The 22,233-nt window shown below is 37.7% G+C and overlaps 1 protein-coding gene across 2 annotated transcripts in view; it reads right to left on the bottom strand.

The window, feature by feature from the left end:
- spock1 (SPARC (osteonectin), cwcv and kazal like domains proteoglycan 1) overlaps nucleotides 1–22,233 on the bottom strand; it is a 74,456-nt gene that overhangs the window by 35,243 nt on the left and 16,980 nt on the right. For both annotated transcript variants that reach the window (XM_017039584.2, XM_008326963.3), the window contains exons 3-4: nucleotides 7,316–7,324; nucleotides 5,302–5,347 (exon numbers count right to left, since the gene is read on the bottom strand). In XM_017039584.2, the coding sequence (XP_016895073.1) occupies nucleotides 5,302–5,347; nucleotides 7,316–7,324 (55 nt within the window). The remainder of the gene's footprint in view (nucleotides 1–5,301; nucleotides 5,348–7,315; nucleotides 7,325–22,233) is intronic.

Genomic DNA, 22,233 nt, shown 5'->3' with positions numbered 1-22,233 from the left:
GTGCCATTGCATAGGGCTTTCTTTGTTTTTTTTTTTTTTTAGCATGGTGGAGAAAACCCTTTGTACACAGTCAGCCTTTGTTCGCAATTATGTAATTTCCATCGTTGAGCTCATTATGTCAGACAAAAGCGAGAAGTGAAAAAAAAACTGAGCCCAGACGGATGAAGCTAGCTGAAGATGACGTAAGAGATGTAAGCCCGGAAAATAAAAGATGAGGAAATTATGTTTTGTTTTGTTCCAGAGACCCATTGGTGCTCATTGGTTTGGTAAATAAGTACTGACCAGGTAAGAGGCACACACACACATTGACTGTATTGTATAATGCTTTGTTTTATTACTGAACACTAAAGGTTTAATTTATTCCTCAGTAAAACTGACTAAACTGTTAGAATCAATAGTGTAAAAATTAATGTGTAAATCCAGTTAATTAAACAGTGAAATTAGTCTGATTTTAATTTTAAGGCATTTTATGCATCACCAGAGTCCTCCATCCATCCACTTATCATTGCTCTGATACATAGTCAATAGACCTGTTGTTATCTGCACACACTGCTTTTACTGTAGTTTTTTCCTCCGTTTCACTCATCAAGATTAAAATACCATAAAATACATGTGACGTGTGTTTGTACAGACTCAGACTTCAGGTCAGACCCTCGGCTTGGTTCAGACCAGCTGCACTGAATGCAAGGCAGTAAGAAAGTCTATGATTGACAAGATGACTTACACAATTACTGTATGAAATGTCAGGGACTGTAGACTGATTGATATTGTTGAGAACAAGTGGAGGCAGAAGCAAATATTAAATCCAACTCCAACTTCATTTTAAGCTAAATCTTAGCACGTAGTTATTGGATTTTTCAATAAAACTTTTGTCTCTCATTGGTTTTGACTGCTTAAAAGCTCATTTGAGTCCTTAAATGAAACCTTTACCCATTATAGGTATTTGATTAAGGTGGTCTGGTCGTACACTGTTGACAAAGGGGGAAAAACAAAGGAAATGAAAAGAGACGAGGCACTGACAATAAGACGGCCTGATTGTCACTGCTGTGGAAGAAAAGTAAAGATGGAATACAAGTACAGAACACTATTGTTTTACCATCTAAAACAGCATGTTCATGTACTTCTGGTTTTGAGTACGCAGGAACCCTTTGTATATATAGCGCCCCCCCTCTGGGGAAATGAAGATGTGTTTACTTTGTTCTCCAGTCATCTCAGAAAGGCAGGGTGTAGCAACAGATTTTGATGCACTGAGATGTGGCTGTTTTTTTATTAGGCTAGATATCCACCCGGAGCTGGCCCAGATAAACACGCTCAGCAACACCGTCCCCAAAGACTTACAGTTACTGTGCTAGATACGCAAAACCGAGCCAGAACTCAATAGAACAGACCCAACCGTGGAGGGATGCTGTTGAAGCGAGCACGGTCCAAACAAAGACCAAAGAGAGGCTCAGCCTTTTCCTGGCAGAAATTCCCTAGGACGGCTCCAGAGACGGAATAGGTTTAATGTATAATTATTATTATTATAAAGCATGGAGGGTGGTAAGAGGCTGAAATAAGCCGTTACTAAAACCTTCAGTGAATTAAAGGCACCATAATACTGAGCGATTACCATTATAATGACCTACAGCCTGTATATATCATTAGAAAAACAATAAAAGTGTATTGGATTTAAAGACAGCTCTTAAGAGCAGGATCTCTTCTTTTCAATAATTTTTCTTTCTTTTTTACATTTTTGAAAAGTAATTTTTTGCACCATTAGTGCTGCTCATTTCTTGGGCTAGACATAAACTTTGGATTATTCTTATTAAGAAACTTGACATTCTCCATAAACTTTGGATTATTCTTATTAAGACATTCTGATAGCAGACAGCTGGGTTATTTTGTAAAAGGAAGAAACAAACTGCAATTGGTAACTGAACAAATGGTAAAGATATTTTTTAGTTATTTTTATTTCATCATTTATCCTTTAAAACAAAAAAAAAAAAGACTATACTATTGATCCTAATTGAAGTGGACAGGCTGTAAACTATCTTTAATTTGATAAAATAAATTCCCCCTTTTTCCATTCATCAAACTACAAAAGTGTCCAAATGTATATATAGCAGATGACTTGTGAAATATTGTAAAATGAAACATGGCAAATAAGAAAAATATTAATTAATTTCTCTAAATGTGAGTAGAGCTGAGCTTTGCTCCACTGCTCCTCGGCAATGAACAGCTTTATTGCCTCATTTTCTTTCAGACAAATTACCATTTAAAATCTAAATGAGCGGGCGGCGTAGATCTACCCACCTCCCACTAATCTAACTCATATGCAGATTTTTTTTTCAACCCTATTAGTGTGTGTGTTCCTTGTGGGGAGGTTTGTTAAAAAAATAATGTGGTTATGGGGACATTTGTTCTGTTTGGGGACATTTTGCAGTATTATTTTAGACTCTCTGAGCATACAGGACTGGAAGCAGCTCAACCAAGAGAAAAGCTTAGAACGAGAATAAATGATGAGAACAGACCACTGAGTACAACGTTGTAAATATTCATGATAAATGAATTTAAAAAAGTCCATGATATTGATACTATCAAGGCCAGCACAGAAGGTCCTGCCGACCTTGATGGCAGTGATCTTGACCCTGGCTTAAAGAAAGTTTTCTTGAATATTGATTGATACCCTGCAATCATCGAGGCTGGTTTGACACGAGCATGCTGGGTGCTCAGCTGGTATTTTAAGCTTGAGCTGCTTTGGTGAAATGAAAACAAATGTTTCACCGCATTGTGTCTAACAGCATGTGTATCAAGTGTGCATTAGAGCCACAGTAAGTCGATGATACAGTCAGTGGATTTAAATGCATTAAAAAATGTAACCTGATTGGTTTCAGAAATCAAGCAATAATTGCAGTTTGCACCCTGAGCAAAAAGAAAATTACATTTCACTTGAAATTCCTAAACATTTTCAAAGTATTTTCAAAGAAGCGAATATTAATATTTTACCAGCTTTAAATGCTGATCATTGGGGGAGTGAAATGACACAAGAAAGCATCTTTCAAATGCTGTGGAACAGAAGTTGAATCACTGATATAGTTTTCAAAAATAAAGCAGTTCCTGTGACTGTATAACACAAGTATTCTATAGGCAGCTCTGAAGGCTTAATGGGATGCCAGGCTGGTACTGAGCAGATGTGCCTAACAAAGTGGATAAAGTGTTTTCTTTATTTCAAACACTGATTCATTTCAGTTCATTTTAAAGTGTAATAATATTGTGGTCACCTCTGCAGCAGCGGAGCGATGCCCTAGCCTGCAGCATGCCTGAGAAGGCAGCACTTGAAAGTGAAACTACATTACTTACGCACAATTTATCACAAAAACAGCACCGCTCACAGTTTTTCTACCTTTTCTGCATTTTTACACCAACTAACTTTGTGAAATGGAGTGAAAATATGTGAAATTATTCATTTTCTTCTTCTTGTTGTTCACCTTCCGCCGGCAACTACAGATGATAACATCAATTATCATATAACATGTCGTACAGTACCATGTACTCTACCATATAGAGTGTATACTGTATACAACACAATACTCTACCATACTATATCATATTATGATACTATCATACACTTACCAAAGGCATGCAACACCAATTACTATCCAGTCACAGACTGTGTTAGTTTAGGTGTGATCAGGATCTGGTGTGGATTTTATTACGATATCTGGCGAAATTCTACATCAGAGGGTGAGGTTTTTCCTGGAGTGCCACTGAGAACAGTCACCTGAGCCTGTATCTCTCGCACACTGACCCACATGCATGCATAATAAAGTACAGACCCAGCAAATTCTACTGCTACAATTACTACAACTACACTACGACATAGTACAGCTGTACGACCCCTCCCACCCCCAGAAAACTGAGCTGACCATGGACAGGAAGTACAGTCACTCCTGCCTCTCCTGAATATGTACGGGTCAAGACGCCAGGCCAAGAGGCTCTCCAGTGATTGACAGCCGATAATGGGTGCATGGTCATCATGGGTAAACCTGGGTATTCTTCTGCAGCAGCGTGGGCTGGTTGGTTGCATGTCTGTGGTGAAAACAGGACAGATGAGTCTGACACAGGAGACTATCAGCATCATCTGGGAGACCTGAGACGAATTTGCAGCAGGGCTGCATGTGATTTGGGTTTGACTGCCGTCGCTGCTTCGTCTTCAGACTGGGTTTTATGACAGATTAGATCTGTGCGCTCTAAAACCATGACAGGAGTTTTTCATTTGTACTATTAGGGTTCAAACGCAGCTGTTTTCCCTCAAATATAAACAGTTGTTATGTTTTGACTAACACAACGTTTCTTTATGACTTGACAGCCAACCACTCAGTCTTTTAATACCTTAGCTAATGGTTATCTATCTTTTGCTGTTTTTTGGCTAGCATTTAGCTACTTTTTTCTGTGTTTTTGAGCTATAACTTCTACAATTATTTTGACTAACTGTAGCTTTTTTAGATATATATCAAAAATAAATATAGATAACTAAAAAAGCTAAAACAAATAGCTAAAATACATACTGGATAGTTTATTACTAATATTTATAGTGCTGTATATATATATATATATATATATATAATATAATATAATATAATCCATATAATCAATACTATACACCATACTGTAGCATATACTTTACTATCATATCATATAGCTGTGCAATACCATACACTACACTATATATCTAGTACTAAAGAATTGTCTTCCTAGTGCCTTACCTTACCATAGACTTTGCATATCACATCACGTCATAGCATATCATAACATATCACAATTTTAGTGTAATTCAGGGTTTAATCTCTTGCCCAATCTAATATCAGAAAAAGAAAAACTTTCTTTTTCTTCCCCCTCATTCACTACTTTAAATCGGATGTGATGAAGCAGAATAGGAGGTTTATTACAATAACTCCGTCTTCTGCTGCGTGTGTGTTATAGAGATAATTGGAGGCACTTACGAAAAATCGCTTTTTGTCGAGCAAATGTTTAAAGTATATTAATACCAAGTTTAGTCTGTAAATATAATTACCAGTCTCTATTCTTTCTCACTCCTTCAAGATTACATCGTACATCATGGAACAATATCCATATATGAACTGAACTTTTGATTATGCCCTAGTTCAATGTGTTTAGGTTCAAATGTTTTGAATTCCAAAAATACATTTATGTTCCCACACCTTTATGAAAATACATCTGTTCTCTGGACGCATTTTAGTCGACTGCTGTTTCAGAATGTAGATGAATAAAAACCCGAGATACACAAACAACAGGACTCACCCTGGTCCACAGACTTGGCAGGAGCCCAGCTTTTGAAGTAGTCGTCCTAAATAAAAAGACAAAAGAAGAACCTGGGGGTAGAAAAGAAAAGTACACACACACACACACACAGCATCATGCAGAGAGTATCTTTAAAATATTCTGAAGACAAGACAGACAACTGCTAAAATACTACACAACTGAGAAAACTCCTTCTCATTCTTCACCACCAGCGTTCTGTTTTGTCAAAATTCAGCTTGAAAAAAACATGAGGAAAAAGATTATTTGGAAAATCGACATGAAACAAACTGCAGAATAAGAGAAGATAATGTCAGCAACTTAAAAGTTTATACAGATATTCAGTCAAGCATTTGTTGATTTTAAAGAAGTGAAACTAATTTATTGTTCCCTGTATTCTTTTTTTTATAGTTTAAAGAAAGAAATATTATGTCTTGTTTAGGTAAAAAAAAAAAGAAAAGAAAAATGCCTTTTCTCCAGTCATTAATTTGGATTCACCTCAATTGATTATCACTTATTAACTCCATTCAGTGAAAATCCTACTGTTTAGGTTAAATCAACTATTTAACAGTAGTTGATTTAAATATCCCTGGTATGTTGCACATATACCATATCATTTCACAGAAAACAAGAGAACGCTTCAGGCACTTCATCCTCGTTCTGTGGTTACAGAAAATATACCGCTGTGTGAGAGAAAACCAGGTTAGAGCTGTACATACAAGGTTTAAGTTCTTTATATGTTGTATATTCAAAACAAATTCTGCACGGCACACATTAACCAGGGAGTTTCAAATAGAGTTAGCAGCATTTTCCAAATCATCTTTGAACAGGGACCTACGCCAGGTTTTGTAGAGCTCTTCTGACACAGCAGCCTGGAGTTTCCACCTCATGCGTCCAGTGACCACGCCTACTGTGTTTCCCTCCATGTTGATCACCTAACCATCCCCACCTGTGTCTCGTTAACTCCTCCTGTATATCAACCATTCACTTTCCCTCTTTAGTCTTTCTGAACTGGTAATTTCTCTTGTTTATTCCTAATGACTTCCATGTGTGTATCTCTGGGATTTAACTCTTTATTTGTGTATGTATTGGCTCCCTGTGTGTCATACTCTGCCTGTTCTAATTGACATTAACTGAGCTCAACTGTTGTACCTTTGACCTTGATCTTCTTTGTATTAATAACCATGCTCTCTCTCCTAACTCTTTGCTGCCTTCGTTTCTCAGTCAAGCCTTGTCTTGTCTTGCTCTGCTTGTCAACAGCAAAGCAACATAATAGCTACCGGTTAACAATACCAGACTAACATTCAGCAACAGAGATCAACACCACTGCTGGAAAGACTCTCTCTCTCTCTCTCTCTCTCTGTCTCTCTCTATATATATATATATATAAATAATTATAATTCAGTGTATCTCAACCAGGGTATTGACCACTTTTGATTTTTTTTTTTTTTGCCCTCGTCTGACAATAAAGTCAAAGCTGAGTCGACAAGTAATTTATGACATCATTACATTGAGTATTTTCAGTGTACTTAGGCAACCCCACAGAATTCTCTGCAGTAGCTGCTGCTCCCAGGATGAAGCCCATTCCATTTGACATTAGCCTCTTCTGACACGTTAAACCTCAGGGGTGGTGAGTCATAGACACGTGGTAAATATTCCCCAGTCAAGATGAAAGTCATGTCAAAGTGTTTATATTCTCTAGGTTAAATGGCAACAGCAAGAAAATCCTCTGATTAATTGATTTGTTTTCTGTTTTTTTGCTCTGCACCGACTGACACAGATTTTTGCTCAAAGGTGATGAATCCCTCAAAACTATGGTTTTTAATATGCTGAACTGAACGGCCGTTACGGTCGACCGGCCTCGCTGCCTCGCTGTCTGACGTCCCTTTAATTCACTGCCACCTCCTTGACACTAATGCTGCAATGAAGCTTTAAAGCCAGTGTTGTAGAACCACTGCAATCTGCAGAGTAATTTATACGGAAATTACAAAGTTACAAACACACTGGTTTTACTCACCTCCACTTCCTTTAGAGGGATTGCAGAGGGACCAGGCAGGAGGGAGGTGGAGGGGGGTGACGAGGAGCGAAAGAAGGAATGAAAGAAAGTAAGAGAGAAAGAAAGAAAGGTCAGTTATAATGGCACCGTGTGCAGTTTCAATCAAATCTACAGCAATGTGTTACTCTTTCAGAATACGGAGCTCAACACTTGAGGTTCATTTAATAAGAATCTGACTCTGGAGGTGGTAAAATACCAAGGCATTCACACATACACTCGCACTTACACTAACTGCATTTTAGACTTAATTCGATGTGGCATGTCATTTGAAACAAAGCGAGGACGGACTCTGCAGACTTAAGTAGAAGCACAGCAGGTGGAGAGACAAAAGGAAAGTGGAGGAGCAGCGTAACAGCACTCACAGCCTTTAACTTTCCTCAACTGAAATGGAAGAAAGAGGAGAAAATTGAGCAGGTACAGGTGAGGTGCACGTTTGCAACAAAGCGAGGATCGTTAGCTTCAAAGTGTAGCACCAAGAATCCACTTCCATCAACCGACGAGTTTGTTTTCACAGTGTTTCTAACTGATATAAAATTAAGATCTGAAATAATCAAATCCCTGATTACCATTTGATCGATTAGTTGATTTCTTTTGTCAACCAATCGGACACCGTCACCATCACTATGGTCCAATAAAAACAACCTAACCATCTGTTTAAATTCCTGAATAACTGGAATTTTTTTTATTATACTTTGGATGAAATGTATAAAATCTCAGCTTGGCAGACATCGAGAATATACTTATAATAATTTGACAAGAACAAGTCAAAAAGACAGAGGGCAGAGCAGTGTATATATTAGAAACAGAATATATATATGCGTTACCAAAATGGAAAAAAGTCCTGAGGAACATTAATTCTTAGTTTATATTTAGTCATAAGTGATTCTAAGGATTTTATTTATAACTAAATGTAATCATATATTAAGCAATTCTAGACTAGACTAGTAACCCTTTACCAGAATTACTGTGTAAAACAGAAAATATGAAATACTACTATATGTGTAATAAGTGTAAATCCATCATATTAAAACAAACAATAACTATCGCTGCTTTAGTTTCATAAAGTGTGCAGTCATGTTGGTAACAGAGTGAAATGTCGTTTTACTTTAAGGTTTGACGATTAATTCCTTGATTGTCACGGAAGTGCAGACGGTCTCTGAAGCAAAGAGATAATAATCGCAGTGAAATACGTTCGATTGGCTGGAGTTAAACAGCTCATTTGAAGGCCTCATTAGCCGTGAACAAATAGAAATAAATTCATAACCTAACCACAGTCTGTGAAATAAATATTTTTGTGGTCTTGTTGATTCCTGCACCATCTGGACCGTTCGTGACTTCCTGGTATTTTGTGTGGAGTCTATTTAGAACCTGCAGCAGAAAACATGTTGTTGAAGACGAAGAGTTTGGTCTGTTCTCATTAACATTAACGGCAGCTGTTTTTTCTTTTCTTTTCTTTTTTTGTCTTAACTGGTGAGGCTTTATGTCCACAGCAGTTACCTCTAACCGTATTAATATTCAGCCTTTGTCTCAGGAGTGACCTTTTCTTGGCCAAGACCCCTATTAATATTTTAGTGCGCTCATCTCAAACGCATTAACTGGCTATTGAGCTGACTGCGACACTGCCCCAGTGTCATTCAAACCTTTCAAAGTGGATTACAAGGAGATAAACTTGTGTCGTTATTATCACATCATCTCTGTTGAAGGAGGGGCCGGAATTCTTAGTAGTCTGGCGACTGGTGATGAATGAAAGTTTTCCACTGCGTCTGTTCAACAAACTGCCTGGACTTTCCTGAGTCCCTTTATCTAAAAAAAAAAAAAAAAAAAAGATTTAAAATGTAACGTGCTAGCAGGTTGTGATTCCCTCATTATTAAACACCAAGCAGTTTATTTAATAGTCTTTCTGCTTAATTATGGTTAATTAATGCATGGTGCCGTGTCACGGTGCATTCTACCAGTAGACGTTGCTGCTTGGCAGCTAAATGATCATGTTAAAAATATGAAGACGGTTAATGAGCCCAGGTTGGTGAATTAAGTCTGACAGAATGGAAGTAACTCTGTCAAATATGCTCCACTGCATAATGTTAAAGTTTGATGAGCTCTGACGTTTGGTGAGAAGAACAATGAAATCTATATGTGGTCATTTAAAGTAGTCACATGGACTTCAGTGCCATTACTGCAGGCGAAAGTACTCTGTAATATCACAGGGCACGCATACTGTAGAGACAGACTACCATTTACTCCTACATTTATACTAACTGTTTGGAAAATTCTAGAACATCCAGATAGACCAGTTTACTTTTCGGATTGGAACAATGTGCAAACATAAGAATAACGGCATCGAACAGTTAACCTCTTTGCCACCGGTTTACCATTTTATTCACCCTCTATGTCTCAAAGCAGCTGGTGCAATTTTCTTGTGTTTTCAGCTCTTTTCATTCACCCACAGGTCCAGTGTGGGTCCATTGGTGATGCTATGTGAGAAACAATATGTGATGTAAAGATAATAATCCACATGTTAAAAAATAGAAGAACACAGAGATTACATTTTGTTAGATTTAGTGAGAATTTGGCTTTCATCAGACTTTATCTGCTTAACCTGTTTATGATTATAAAAATTCTTCTTCTTCTATGATTATAAAAGGTGTTTGTGAGCCATTTTGCATTTGTTTTTTTCTGGGTTTTTTTCACTGAGCTGCTCAGCAGCCAAGAAGAAATCAGGGCCAAATTGCTGTGCTGATGTTATCGCTGATGTTCCATAATGTATGGTTTGCAGTTTTTAAAAGTGCAGGAACAGATAAAAGATTAATCTCTCATATTGGCATACGTCATTAGTTGAGGCTTCAGAATCGATTAAATTCTATTGTGGTTTTCATGTCTCATTAACAGTTGACACGAGCAGAGGGAAGAGCAGAATTAAGCAGAACTCAGTCAGCGGAAACTTCACGGAGCTTGATGAATTTTCCAAAAAAGATAAAGAGCAAAGTCCTTGTGGTTCATCTGTTTCAGTTGGAGGTCGGCACTGGCACCGTTGAAAATACAAAACAAAAAAGCAAAAATAGCTAAACTTAGAAGCTGCATGAACAATTATTGTTTATTTTTAAAGTTAACCTTTTCCTTTTCCTGGAGTGTCCACAACGATTCTGTTTAAACTTTAAAGTAATGAATACTAAATCTGTAGCAGATCTCCTGGGGAAAACTGTGACAGGAAAGAACGAAATGGCAGTTGAAAAAAAAAAAGGAAAACTGTGACAGGAAAGAACGAAATCGCAGTTGAAAAAAACCCGATTGATTCAGAGGTAAACTCTAGTTGAATTGACGTTGATAGGCTGCTCTGAGAGGAGTGCATGTGAGTATAATACTGGTATAGGTATACTTGTGCTGACGATGTTTCACCAAGATACCTTTGTGGCAGGGACTCCTGTCTTTCAGGGGACAAATTGAAGGTTTGACACTTAATTAAGAAGGTATTTTGCAATTAAAATTTAAATGAATTAGAATTAGGTTCAGATTAGGGTTAAGGTAATGGTAACAGTCAGACCTTTGTAAAGTATATAGTTATAGTAATGTTAAGCCCCACATCTGTCGTGGGGTACAGACTTGATATTGATACTTTGGTATTTATTTTTTATCACAAATCTCTTTGTTTTTATTTGCTTAATCAATCACTGTGCTAGTTTTAGCAGCAAGTTGCCGCCTAGCCTTTTTGGCAGTTTGTCTGTCATCACAATGCAAAGCGTTGATGGGTAGCAGGGAGTGGTCATTAGCAAATCAATGAGTGTGTTTGTGTGTGTAATTAATAAAAAAACATACCTGAAATCTTAAGTAAATTTGTCATCGGGGATGGTGTTTGTAAATCTGGTCTCAGGGTAGGAACTAAACAGCATTAAAAATGTACTGTGTACTTTATGCAATTTATTCACAGGACCTGGAAACATGCTAAATCCTCTGAGGACCCAATCATTTCCTTCACACTCTCTCACTTGTTCTCCTTCATCCCTCCTTCCCACGTCTTATTCCTCACCTCACTACCAGCTCTCTGCTCTACTTCTTGCACTACATCCTGCTTATGGGCAAACATCAGCCCACAGCCTGAGCACATGGTGATAGGAAGCTCTCAGTAGATATAGTGCAGTATATATATATATATATGGTATACACATATATATATACTGTGAAAACTTTTTTTTTTCAACCTATCGGGGTAAGTCCTGCTCCTCCGATCACAGTGTTTTATTTGTAACAAAATGTCCTCGTGAGGCAAATGTGGCATTAACCTCTATTAGAATTTTATACAGCCTTTAGAAGAGCAATTAATGTAATTGCTATGGATGAATATTACATGGTAATTAGAGCTTATGAAGACTGCAGACATGTTTCTAATAGGACAAGTTTAATATTAAGACTCATTAAATATCAAACTCTGGACAAATGACTTGGATCAGCAGTTTTCTAAGTGACTTTGAGGACATTACGTGAAACTATTCTCAGGACTCATGGAAGGGTTAATTAAAGGCTGAGCCACAACTGGCCAAGACATTTGACCTAGAATCAACCTATGATGAGAATCGAATCTAAATGTTTAAGTATAGCAACATTGTAATCTTTTACATCAACCTTTATGTCTATCTATATAAAGGTTAAAAACCTCTTTTTTCAAAAGTGTCACTGTATTATGTTCACAGATAAAATGTCACCGCTAAAATAGCTGTTAGCACTTTACCTCTGATTTCTCTGCTATAGGGAAGTGGGAAATTCTACATCTGTAGCTGTAGCTGGTGGACAGTCATATTCCGAACTGTTGATGTCTTCTGCCAAGGTCTAGCCCTCCTGTTGTACACTCTGCCCTACACACAGACACACCGTGGCTAAAAATAAACACGGCTCCTTCATTACACAGTCATTTCAGACGGGCTGTAAGTTACCACAGGTAGATCTGTTTAACCATCCCAGCTTTTCCCCAAACTGAGACAAACGACTTGTTTTTGCTTACTCCTCTCCTCTTAGCTTTCTATTTTTATAGTCTCCTTCATTCATCAATGTGATTCCTCGATCCTCTCTGGCTTTTTATTCCCCTGCTGAAGGTATCCCCTCAACTGATGTGAACCAGCGGATACAAAAGGCAAACTTTAAAAAACGGTTTCTTACGCATTCTGTCTTTTATTATTGTTTTTTAATGAGTCCACTTTTAATCTAGTAGTTTGGATTTGTTTTAAAAAATGCTGAAGTCATACGACTCTTTTAGTTTATTTTACTTTTTCAATAGCTTCTCTCTTCTAGCTTCCTTTGGTTTCAGTCATTTATTCCTTTTTAATAATATGGACTATATATGGAATAAAGGAAACATAGGACGTAGGACATGGGATAAAACATTTTCTTTCAGTCCGTGTATACTGTATTTATTTTATTTATATATATATATCAAAACATCTGATTTTTATGCTAGTTTATTCTACATGATTTATCAAGCTGCTAAATGTCAGACTGAGAAACGCAAAATAAAAACTGAAGACAATGCAGAGGTAAAATTACGAAGGAAAAAACCAGGTCAAAGTCAAACCATTGTCGTCATTTTCCCAACTGACTTCAATGGAAGTTTTATGTTTGTAACAGGGCTTTAAATCTGCTGTGGTCACCAGATCAATGTTTATTTATGATGTTAGCATTACAGTAGCTCACAGCTGCGTCAAGGTCAACACTGGCACCAGCAGCTGGAGACAGTATAATAAATAACAGATAAGATCACAGATATGTCCCTTGTTTAGCTTGACATTGCTACATGTGTTGTCCCCTCTATGCTGCCCCCGGCTGTTTGATTAGCAGAGGACAATGGCAGCAGAGCGACACAACACTAGCAGCGCGTTTGTTGTTTTCGCCTGTAGTTGACACCTGGTCTGTCGGTGTGAGTGCACTCGGAGTGTGGGTCCTTGATTTTCCTATCGTCGAGCTCCACCACCGAGCGTGCAGCCATGAGCAAGATGATGATGAATGGACTTTGCTGTTGCCTGTGGCTGCTAACAGCCTCGGCTCTCTCAGGCTGACTTCCCGCAGCTGCCACGGCCTCTCGTTTGTGTGAAAAAAAAAACCAAAGCAATAAAGTTTTGCTTTTTACTCCCTGTGCTGCAGGAAGCAAATTCAGCATTTCATTTTCCATCTCACTCTGTGCTCTTCCTGACAGGTGTTGCTTCACTGTCACTGAGAGGCAGGACATACAGTGAACCTTTGGAGTGGAACTGTCTGCTTGATCTACATCTGCCAAACCACTGATAAATACAAAAACAAAAAAAAAACACAGGGTGTTCAAAGCAGCCTGTCAATTTTTAAAATCTCAAACATCACATACAGACAGATTACTGCTATACAAGTGAAGTTACATGAGTGAACTGTGAAAAGATTCCACATGTTCTATCCTCTGTAGAAATTTGTCAGGGAACATTTTGAACTTTACTTTCCTCCAAAGCACACACTTAATTTAAATACAGTGATTTAATTTCAGGAAACCCAACCTAATATATATATATATATATCCCCTCTTTTTAAATACCATCCTGTGTGCTGCTCTCTTATCTGTCTCCTCCACTGACGATACAAGGAGAGACCTCCAGAGGACAAGAAGATAAATGCCTTTTTTAAACTCCTCCTTTCTTGTCCTCCTCCCATTCCAAAATCTAATCTCCCTCCACTGGGTTTCACAGTTTCCTTCTCCCTCCGCAGGTTTACTGAATGAACCGTTTAGCATTTCTTCACTTCCTTCCTAAATTCATTCTAACTGATTATTACTGCATTTTTGGTTTCCCCTGTATAGTATTTTCTAAGATTTTCTTTAGGAAATTTTCACTATGGTAAAAATCCTTTTCCCACCAGAAAAACTGAGGAATGTTTGTGCACTGTATGTACAGTATATGTACATATTATTTGTCCTTAAAACAAGTGACAAATGATTGCTATTGATTTATTCCATTTGTTATTTATTCCAAGCACACAGATTAAATTAGGGAGTGGATAAAAGTTTTTTAGCTTATTTATCTTTCTTGAAAACTGCCAAAAAGGCATTTTAGTATTTACAAATGCTCACTGTGCCATTACTTTTCCATTAATTAAATGTAAAACGAACAATATTAGGGTAATTTTGTCAACACGCTTCAGTCCGAAAAAACAATTTAATGGCAACCATTCATTCATCTTCTACTGCTTCATCTTATTTAGGGACGCTGGAGGAGCTGAAGCCTAAGTCCCTGCAGTCATTTAAATATACTTTATCCCAAACTCACGAGTGAACTGAAATGCCAACAATAACATTATCACAGAATTATAATTTATTATTTATTGGTACCTTAAAAAGCGCACACTGTGAAACACTTGTGATTTATATTTAAGGTGGTCTTAATGTCAGAAGCTTTGGCAACAATGATACTGGTCATTTATTACAGTAAGAAAGAAGTTCAGAATATTTTTCTTTGTTTCGTAAGTTAACAATTAAATGTGCATCAGGAACTAACGCTGCATGTAGCCAAGATAAGAATTTAAAGTATGAAAACGCAGTCACAATGACACACACACACACATGCTTCTCTACCACCTACAGCAGACAGCTAATTTCACAGTCCCATGGGAGTTCAGAGTGCTTACTCAGGAACAGAGGCAGTGAGAGAAACAAAGAGGGAAAGGTGCTGATGAGGGGAAAAATACAAGGAAATGAATCGGGAAGGTCAAAGTGGGACAAAAACGACGAGGGGGAGTAAATGAGACATTGAAAATGAGACACGGAATTGAAAGTCAGCTGCGACGGAGAGACATGTTTAGCTTTTATGAACACTTGCTAAAACAAGAGCATTTAAATCTCACAGAGAAATACAAACCACTGCCCTGGTACAATTATAAGAACAATAAAGAATATTTTCAGCTGTGTACTCGAGTACACATTAAAAACACTAGGGAAAGGCTTTCATTTGCGTTTCCATAGAAGACTCCGAAAGAAAGAAATCTCTCTGCAATAAAACAAAATGTCGCCACACTGACAATGTTGTCTTATTAACAGTTTATCAATTAAACAAATGATAAAATTGTATCTTGAAATAAATCAAACAAAAAAGGTACGGTAAATCAAATTGATCTTTTTGTATAGCTAACACAGCCGGCTGAACAGAAAGTGAGCAGAGCTTTCACACCAACGTCAACTTTTGCACTCAAGAAACTAACATACGAAACTAACATATCGCATGAAAAAAATCATCATCTCGCAGCAACATTTTTCCTGTGTCTTCCGAATGGATGAATGCTGCAAATATACACAAAGTACTCGCAAATTACTCATCACCTCCACTGCCCTAATCAGCTATTATCTTCTTCTCTGCTCTTAACAAGTAAACAACAGCAGGTCTCTAACAAGGCCACGTGGGATTTGTCCCTTCAATCTGCTTGATCTCTTCACATATTGCCTGTTAGTTAAGGGAAGTAAAATGTATAAATATAATTAGACCGTGTTATAAGAAAACCTCAGCGCTGCAGCCCTATTATATCAGAGGTTAACATTAACATTATTCCATTCAAAAGCGTCTCTTAGATGTTGCAAAGAAATGTCTCTCACTTTTATTTTGACTTCACAAAAAAAAAAAGAAAAATCAAATTTAATGAGCCCTCGTGGGAGAGGCTTTCTCCAACTGATTTCACTCGTTGATGCGGGGCTGATGTTTGCCTTTAGAGGTGAAACATGGATTTGCTACAGCTTCTGAATTTATACAACCTCCCTTCTGCCTTTACCCCCTTATGATGATATATACCTCAGTCCAAAGGCATTAGGGAAGTCATATGTTTATACATTGTTTCAGTTTGACTCCAGCGCACTGGATTTAACTTTAAAGAACCCGTTAGTGGTTCCATATTCTTTATGATTTAACTTAGAGTGAAGTGTGCCCTTTTTGAAAATGTAATACAGCAGGTTCTATCTGTAGTTTTTTCATGTACATTCAAGGCCATAATCAGGTGACACCTGAACAGAGTTTTCATTTTCCTGCACATTATTTTATTTGCATTATTTTATATGTATTATTATTATTATTATTAGAGGACCCTTGAACCCTTGAAGTGACAGGGCAGTGGTGCATTGAGCAAGCCCGACCCCTGCCCCCAATTGTGCCAGGCGCATTGAAGAGGTTAATGATATAGGGAGGCTGAGGGCTAGAGTTAATAGAGTTGCAAAAAAAAAAAAAAATAAATGCAGGGGCAGATATAGTGACACTGAAAAAAACATGGATACAAATACTATGGTGTGAGATTGTTTTCACCAAAACAACTATTTGAGATTTCTTCACAGCTGTTTTTATTCAAATTGAAAATTGATTTGATGGGTGTGATGTTTGGTTCCTTTCCTGCAGATTTCCCCTGATGTTTAAGGTCTTTCCACATGATGACAGCCAATCAACAGAATACACAAGGCTCATGTTTGGGAACTGTGATGTGATTTCCTTCATATCCCTGTATAAGGCAAGTGCTGAAATGGTCTAAAGATAAAATCTTTGTTCAACATAAAATGGAATTCCCAATAACACTGTATTCTCTTCTTCTTTTATGAAGTCATTTTTTTTCTAAAACTCTGAGTTGTGCTTTGTTTGAAACTTTACCTCTGCTCCCAATCTGGGAAAACTGCATGAATCAAAGTTCTTTTCATTCCATTGTTAGTTCTTAACAATACTTTAATCCTAGTTGTACATCGTTCAGCGCGTACTTGTAGTACTCATTCTTTTGTGGGCTGCTTATTACAAACTACCCTGCTTTTTTTCTTCCAGGAGTCCCAGAGTTCAGAGGATTAGTCACTGCTTTATTTTCACTTAAATCATCCAAGTCAATGTTAATGGTTCTCTACAATCCTTCTTGATCACTGCGTAATTGTGAGCTCAGGATAATTGACTGGAAACACGAGTGAGGCCAAAAGATGCTGAGTAGATAGAAAGGCTGCAGGCGATCCACTCTTAAATCTACAGTGGCTTCTTCAGAGATGAGTGGAGCCATTTTTACTCCCATCTGCAGTGGAAGCTTCAATTCACAATCTCTTTTGAATGACACCATGAGTAGGAACCATGTGAAGAATTTCCATCATCTTGTCATTCTAGACACTCTAATTGAGTATATAAAAAGTGTATATGTAAAAAGTGTATATGTATATATCTACATATATACATATACAGTTTTTTTTGAGTGAAATAAGTATTTTTGAAGAAGAAATGTTAGAATTCCTTTTTTTTATCCAATGGCGTACAACCACACAAAGGTGTCATCTGCATACAGCATCACGTGAAGACGTATTTGTCCACTCTGGTCGCTAGTTGTAATTGTGTGAACTAGTTCTCGAGTGTATATATTCAACAGTGTATATATTCAACAGTGTTGCGACCATAAGGGATTTGAACATTTAAACAAGGCCTAAATGCATGAACGACTCTCAACATCTGTTTTGTCTCCAGGTCAAATCTGGACTCATTTAATTTTCTTCCATCTATGAACCAGGCTTTAAATTTCCAGGCAGAGCACATACGAGAGGATGAAATATTGCATTGTAACGCAGCCACAGTCAATAAGAAGCATAATCACAAACACAATTATCATTGCCATCATCACAACAGTTATGATCCCCATAATCGGCTGCACAATCATAAAGCAGGCAGAGATGCTCATCAAAATGCTGATGCTACGGAGAGGCTGAGTAATTGAAACAGATGCAAACACATCCATCTAACTTCTCCGGACGTCAGTAATTACCAACGTGACTGAAATGACTGAAACTGTTTTGTTCACCTGTGAGACGGTGGGAGAAAAGATAACATTTGATACAGAAGGTAAACCTTGTAAAAATATGAAATCACAAAATGTGATTGGAGAAGTGAAAACAACAGTCAGTAAATAAGTAACTTCAGTTAGTGGATAACACTATTTTTTTATTATTATTATTTCATCAATTTTTTGTATCTGATTTAAGTTTCTCCTCTAATCAACACCTGGATTTAAAAAAAATAAAAACCAATCTTGTGAAAACCAATTTGTTTTGTGATCATTATAATTCTTAGTGTTGGGCCAACACAATATTCTGTTGAAGCTGTAGAATATTAATATAAAAAACACCCTGGATTTATCAATTCCCTTAACCTTACTAAAAGAGAACAGAAGATAAAGGGTTTAATTCCCTTACATGTAAAGCTGTTGGAGCAGTAAATGTTCAGATGTGTAGATAATGGGTTTAATTGGCACCACAGTCATCCGCTCTACAGCATTAGCTTTCCAGCTAACAGAAATTATTTTTCCTGATTCTGCTTTTGAGACACCCTAGAGCTGGGTTAGAACTGTTCAACCACTCGTGGTTTTTGTCAATTAGAATATTTAGTATATTTGGTAAAGTGGATCGAGCTTCTGTGAAAAAAAAAAAAAGTTGTGTTCTTTTGTGTCTTAATGACTTTTGGGTTTTAAAAGGAAAACAGAAATACATTTCAAGGCCATTTGTTGCCATAGAAATTGCTTTCACCGTCCACTTCAAACTCTAATTTACTCTTATTGTTCCAGGTATGTCGAAGACCTGAAATCACAGCCATTGTGCTCAGGCAATCATCAAGAAGTAAAGATTTTTTCAAAATGACCAACAGGTGACAAGGCTACAGAAACCACTAATTCCAAGTTGTTGAATCAGAAAATGTATTTTAAATATATATTTTTTTATTCTCCACACATGCTCTCCACAACATCTTATTTACGGAGAAACAGCTGCAGACTGTAAAACCTCATTTATACACAAATGCATGCACTTCACTTTGGAGCGCTTTGAGAACAGACGACGAGAGCAGACGACTGCATGGAAATTACATCCGAACTGCTTTTTTTTTTTTTTTTGCTGCTCCTCTCATGAGTATTTTGGAGTACAGCTAGAGCTTGCAGTTTAAATGTGGGTATTCACATTCATCTTTTTGATAGATTATTTTGTACTACCGTGAAGAATGCAGTAAATGCAGTCATAAGTCCTATCACAGTACAGGCTGTGTTGGACTTGGTCACCCAGAACACATTTGTTGGTCAGAAAAACATGCAGATGACCTGACATCACAGTGACTACACCTGTCAGCTCTGTCTGTTCCGGCTGTCTGCTGTGTGGGGTAATCAGTGTCATCACACTCACCTGTGTCTCTGTGATTAGTCTCACTCTTGTCACCTGCTGCCCTTTGCATATATGCAGTACCTCTCTCCCTCTCCCTCACTCTCACTGTCCTTGTGGGATCATTGTATCTGCTCAAGTCTGTTCCTGTACTCAGCTCAGTGTATGCTTCGAGTTCCTAGTTTGTACTTAGTACTTCATGCCTCGTCTGGTTTATGTCTTGTTACTGGTCTTGTGAAGAAGTGAGTTTTTGTTCTTTGAAATAAACTACCTGCACCAGAAAGAGTCTCTCCACTCCAGTACTGCATTTGGGTCCTGCCTGCTTCCTGCCTGTCGGTGGTGAATCCTGACCACACCACATTAATGTTCCTCATATATGACGTGTGAGATGTTATGGCCCTCAGTAACTTAAACCGTCCATGACAAGGATGTGGCATTCACTCGTCTTCTCCTCTGCCATAAACTAAATATATATTATTTTTTATTTTGATCCATACAGTTATCGGACCAGGTTGCCATCTATTATGTTATGGACTGGGCTCCGATGGTCTGCAGATCACAGCTGACCTGCACTCATGTCATCCTGTAGACACTGATGGGGGTGACGTTACAGGGTTTCATTATGCAGCCTGTGTAAACACTGTGTCACTGTGATGTGGTGCTGGTGGTGAGCTGTCATGTGTCACTTTGATGGGTTGTCAGTTGACAAGAGTAGGACAGGAGCCAGTCAGGTGCTGATGGGCTGGGAGAGCAGAGGNTACTGACCTACACTCACTACCACAATGACCAAACATTCTCTGACAGTTGAATTGAAAAAGATTTTTACAGGATTTAAAATAAGTTTAAATACAAAGCATGGCATTGTGTAATTTATGTGTGTGTGTGTTCATATATACATATATGTATATATACATATATATTTTTGTTCTTACTTGTTTAGAGTGTGTTGCACACACATACAGAAAGACAAGTTGTGTTAATTTTAAAGTTAAAGAATTTCCTGGTTTTTGTTTTTTCTTAGCACAAACCAACAGAACGTATAAAACAACAACCAATTAAAAAAAACAGGTGGAGAAAAAACAACAAAAAAGAATGAAAGGCCTTTATGATCCTAGCTAAATCATAACCACATGTTTGTACTTTCAAGACTTTTCTGTACAGTTGATGTTGTTGTCGTTATTACAGCCCACTTTTTTTTCTTTCATTTGCAAATTCAAAACGTAAATCCATTTTCACTGACAGCGAAGGACAGAGAAGGACATCTTCCATCCACAGACACTGGCATGTGTTTAAATCATTTTTTCATCAGGCTCCTCAGTGACATCCATTTCAACGTCACAGTGAGAGGCTGGACAGTAAAACACTGGCGCAGATTGAAGCTACGTTGATGAAACTGTGACTCTGTTTAGTTGTGAATCACAACAGTTTGAATGAATGCAGGCTAATTAGCTTGTGCTAATTTACTCTTTTTAATGTTCGCTCGATATTAAAGCTGGTTGTTTTTACTTCAACAGACAGCTGATTCATGTTGTCATGCCAGATTGTATTCAAGATGCAAAATCTAATCTTTGCGGCATCACACGTGGAGTCTACTTCCTGTTACATACACGAGTGCATAGATCAGTTTTTATGGGCGCTCTCACGGATCGCTGGAGCTCCTTATTGTTTTATTCTGTTTGGTTCATAAAATTCATATTAAAATTCTCCAGTAAACACATATCAAATGCAGCGTTTAGTGCAAATGAAGACGGGATATAATAACTGTTGATTAAATGATGGCAGCCATTAGGGTTCTGCTCTCAGGTCTTTTCATTCAGCTTATTGACTACGAGAGGAAACTGCAGATGAACAACTGTGACGAGCCTCCATCTGCAGTTTCTGTTCACACCGGTTAAAGATGCAGTGAATATGCAGCACCATTAATTTGGTGGAGTACAGTATTTACTATACTGTAGTGATGTATTCCTAGTTATAATAATATATTATATTATATTGGTTGGTTATTATGATATGAGGAACAATAAAACTGAACTTTGAAAAGTCTTTGTGTGTCTGTGGATAAGTGTGTGTGTGTGATTACAATGCAGTAATAAGGCAGAAGTCTGGCTCCAAATACAAATCCATTACCTACTCTGCACCACAAAGGAGATCGAACAGATTAAAGAGGGCAGTTCTAAGCCTGTCTGAGCTGGGACCTATGAACATGTGAGTGTGTGTGTAAGTGTGTGTAAAAAAACAGAGTTTTGCTTGTTCAGTAACACGTACTATCACCGCCTGTGGCCAGATTCAAATTTGTCGGAAACTCCGACATCCGATAGAACTTGAACGCACCACCGCTGTAGCACACAAACGTGTCATGAACATTACATTCCATGTAAAGATGATGGAAAACAACTGAGACCAGTGGTGACTCACACTAGTCACCGCTGGTTCCCATCATCATTGTGTTCTGGGAGACGTTGGACTTTGGATCGCCATGGTTACCTTCCACAAATGATAGGGTTACATACGTGTAATGACATTTTTTTGTACTGTACAAATGCACTTGTTGCTACCTACTGTTATCCAGTTCCAAAACAGGTCATTTCAGCTGCACACAGAGTCGTCACATTAGCCACTCTAATGCAGCATTTGCATTATTGCAGGAAAGGCCTTTTGCACCACAGAAGGTGTTTTATGAACTCTTGTGAAATTTTATTTTCCACTCTTCTTTTTTTTTTTTTTTTTTTTTTCCCCGATGCTTTCATCA

The sequence above is a fragment of the Cynoglossus semilaevis genome, chromosome 15, assembly GCF_000523025.1.
Source record: "Cynoglossus semilaevis isolate Cse_v1.0 chromosome 15, Cse_v1.0, whole genome shotgun sequence".
NCBI lineage: Eukaryota > Metazoa > Chordata > Actinopteri > Pleuronectiformes > Cynoglossidae > Cynoglossus > Cynoglossus semilaevis.
This window is presented reverse-complemented; position numbering and strand designations above follow the sequence as displayed.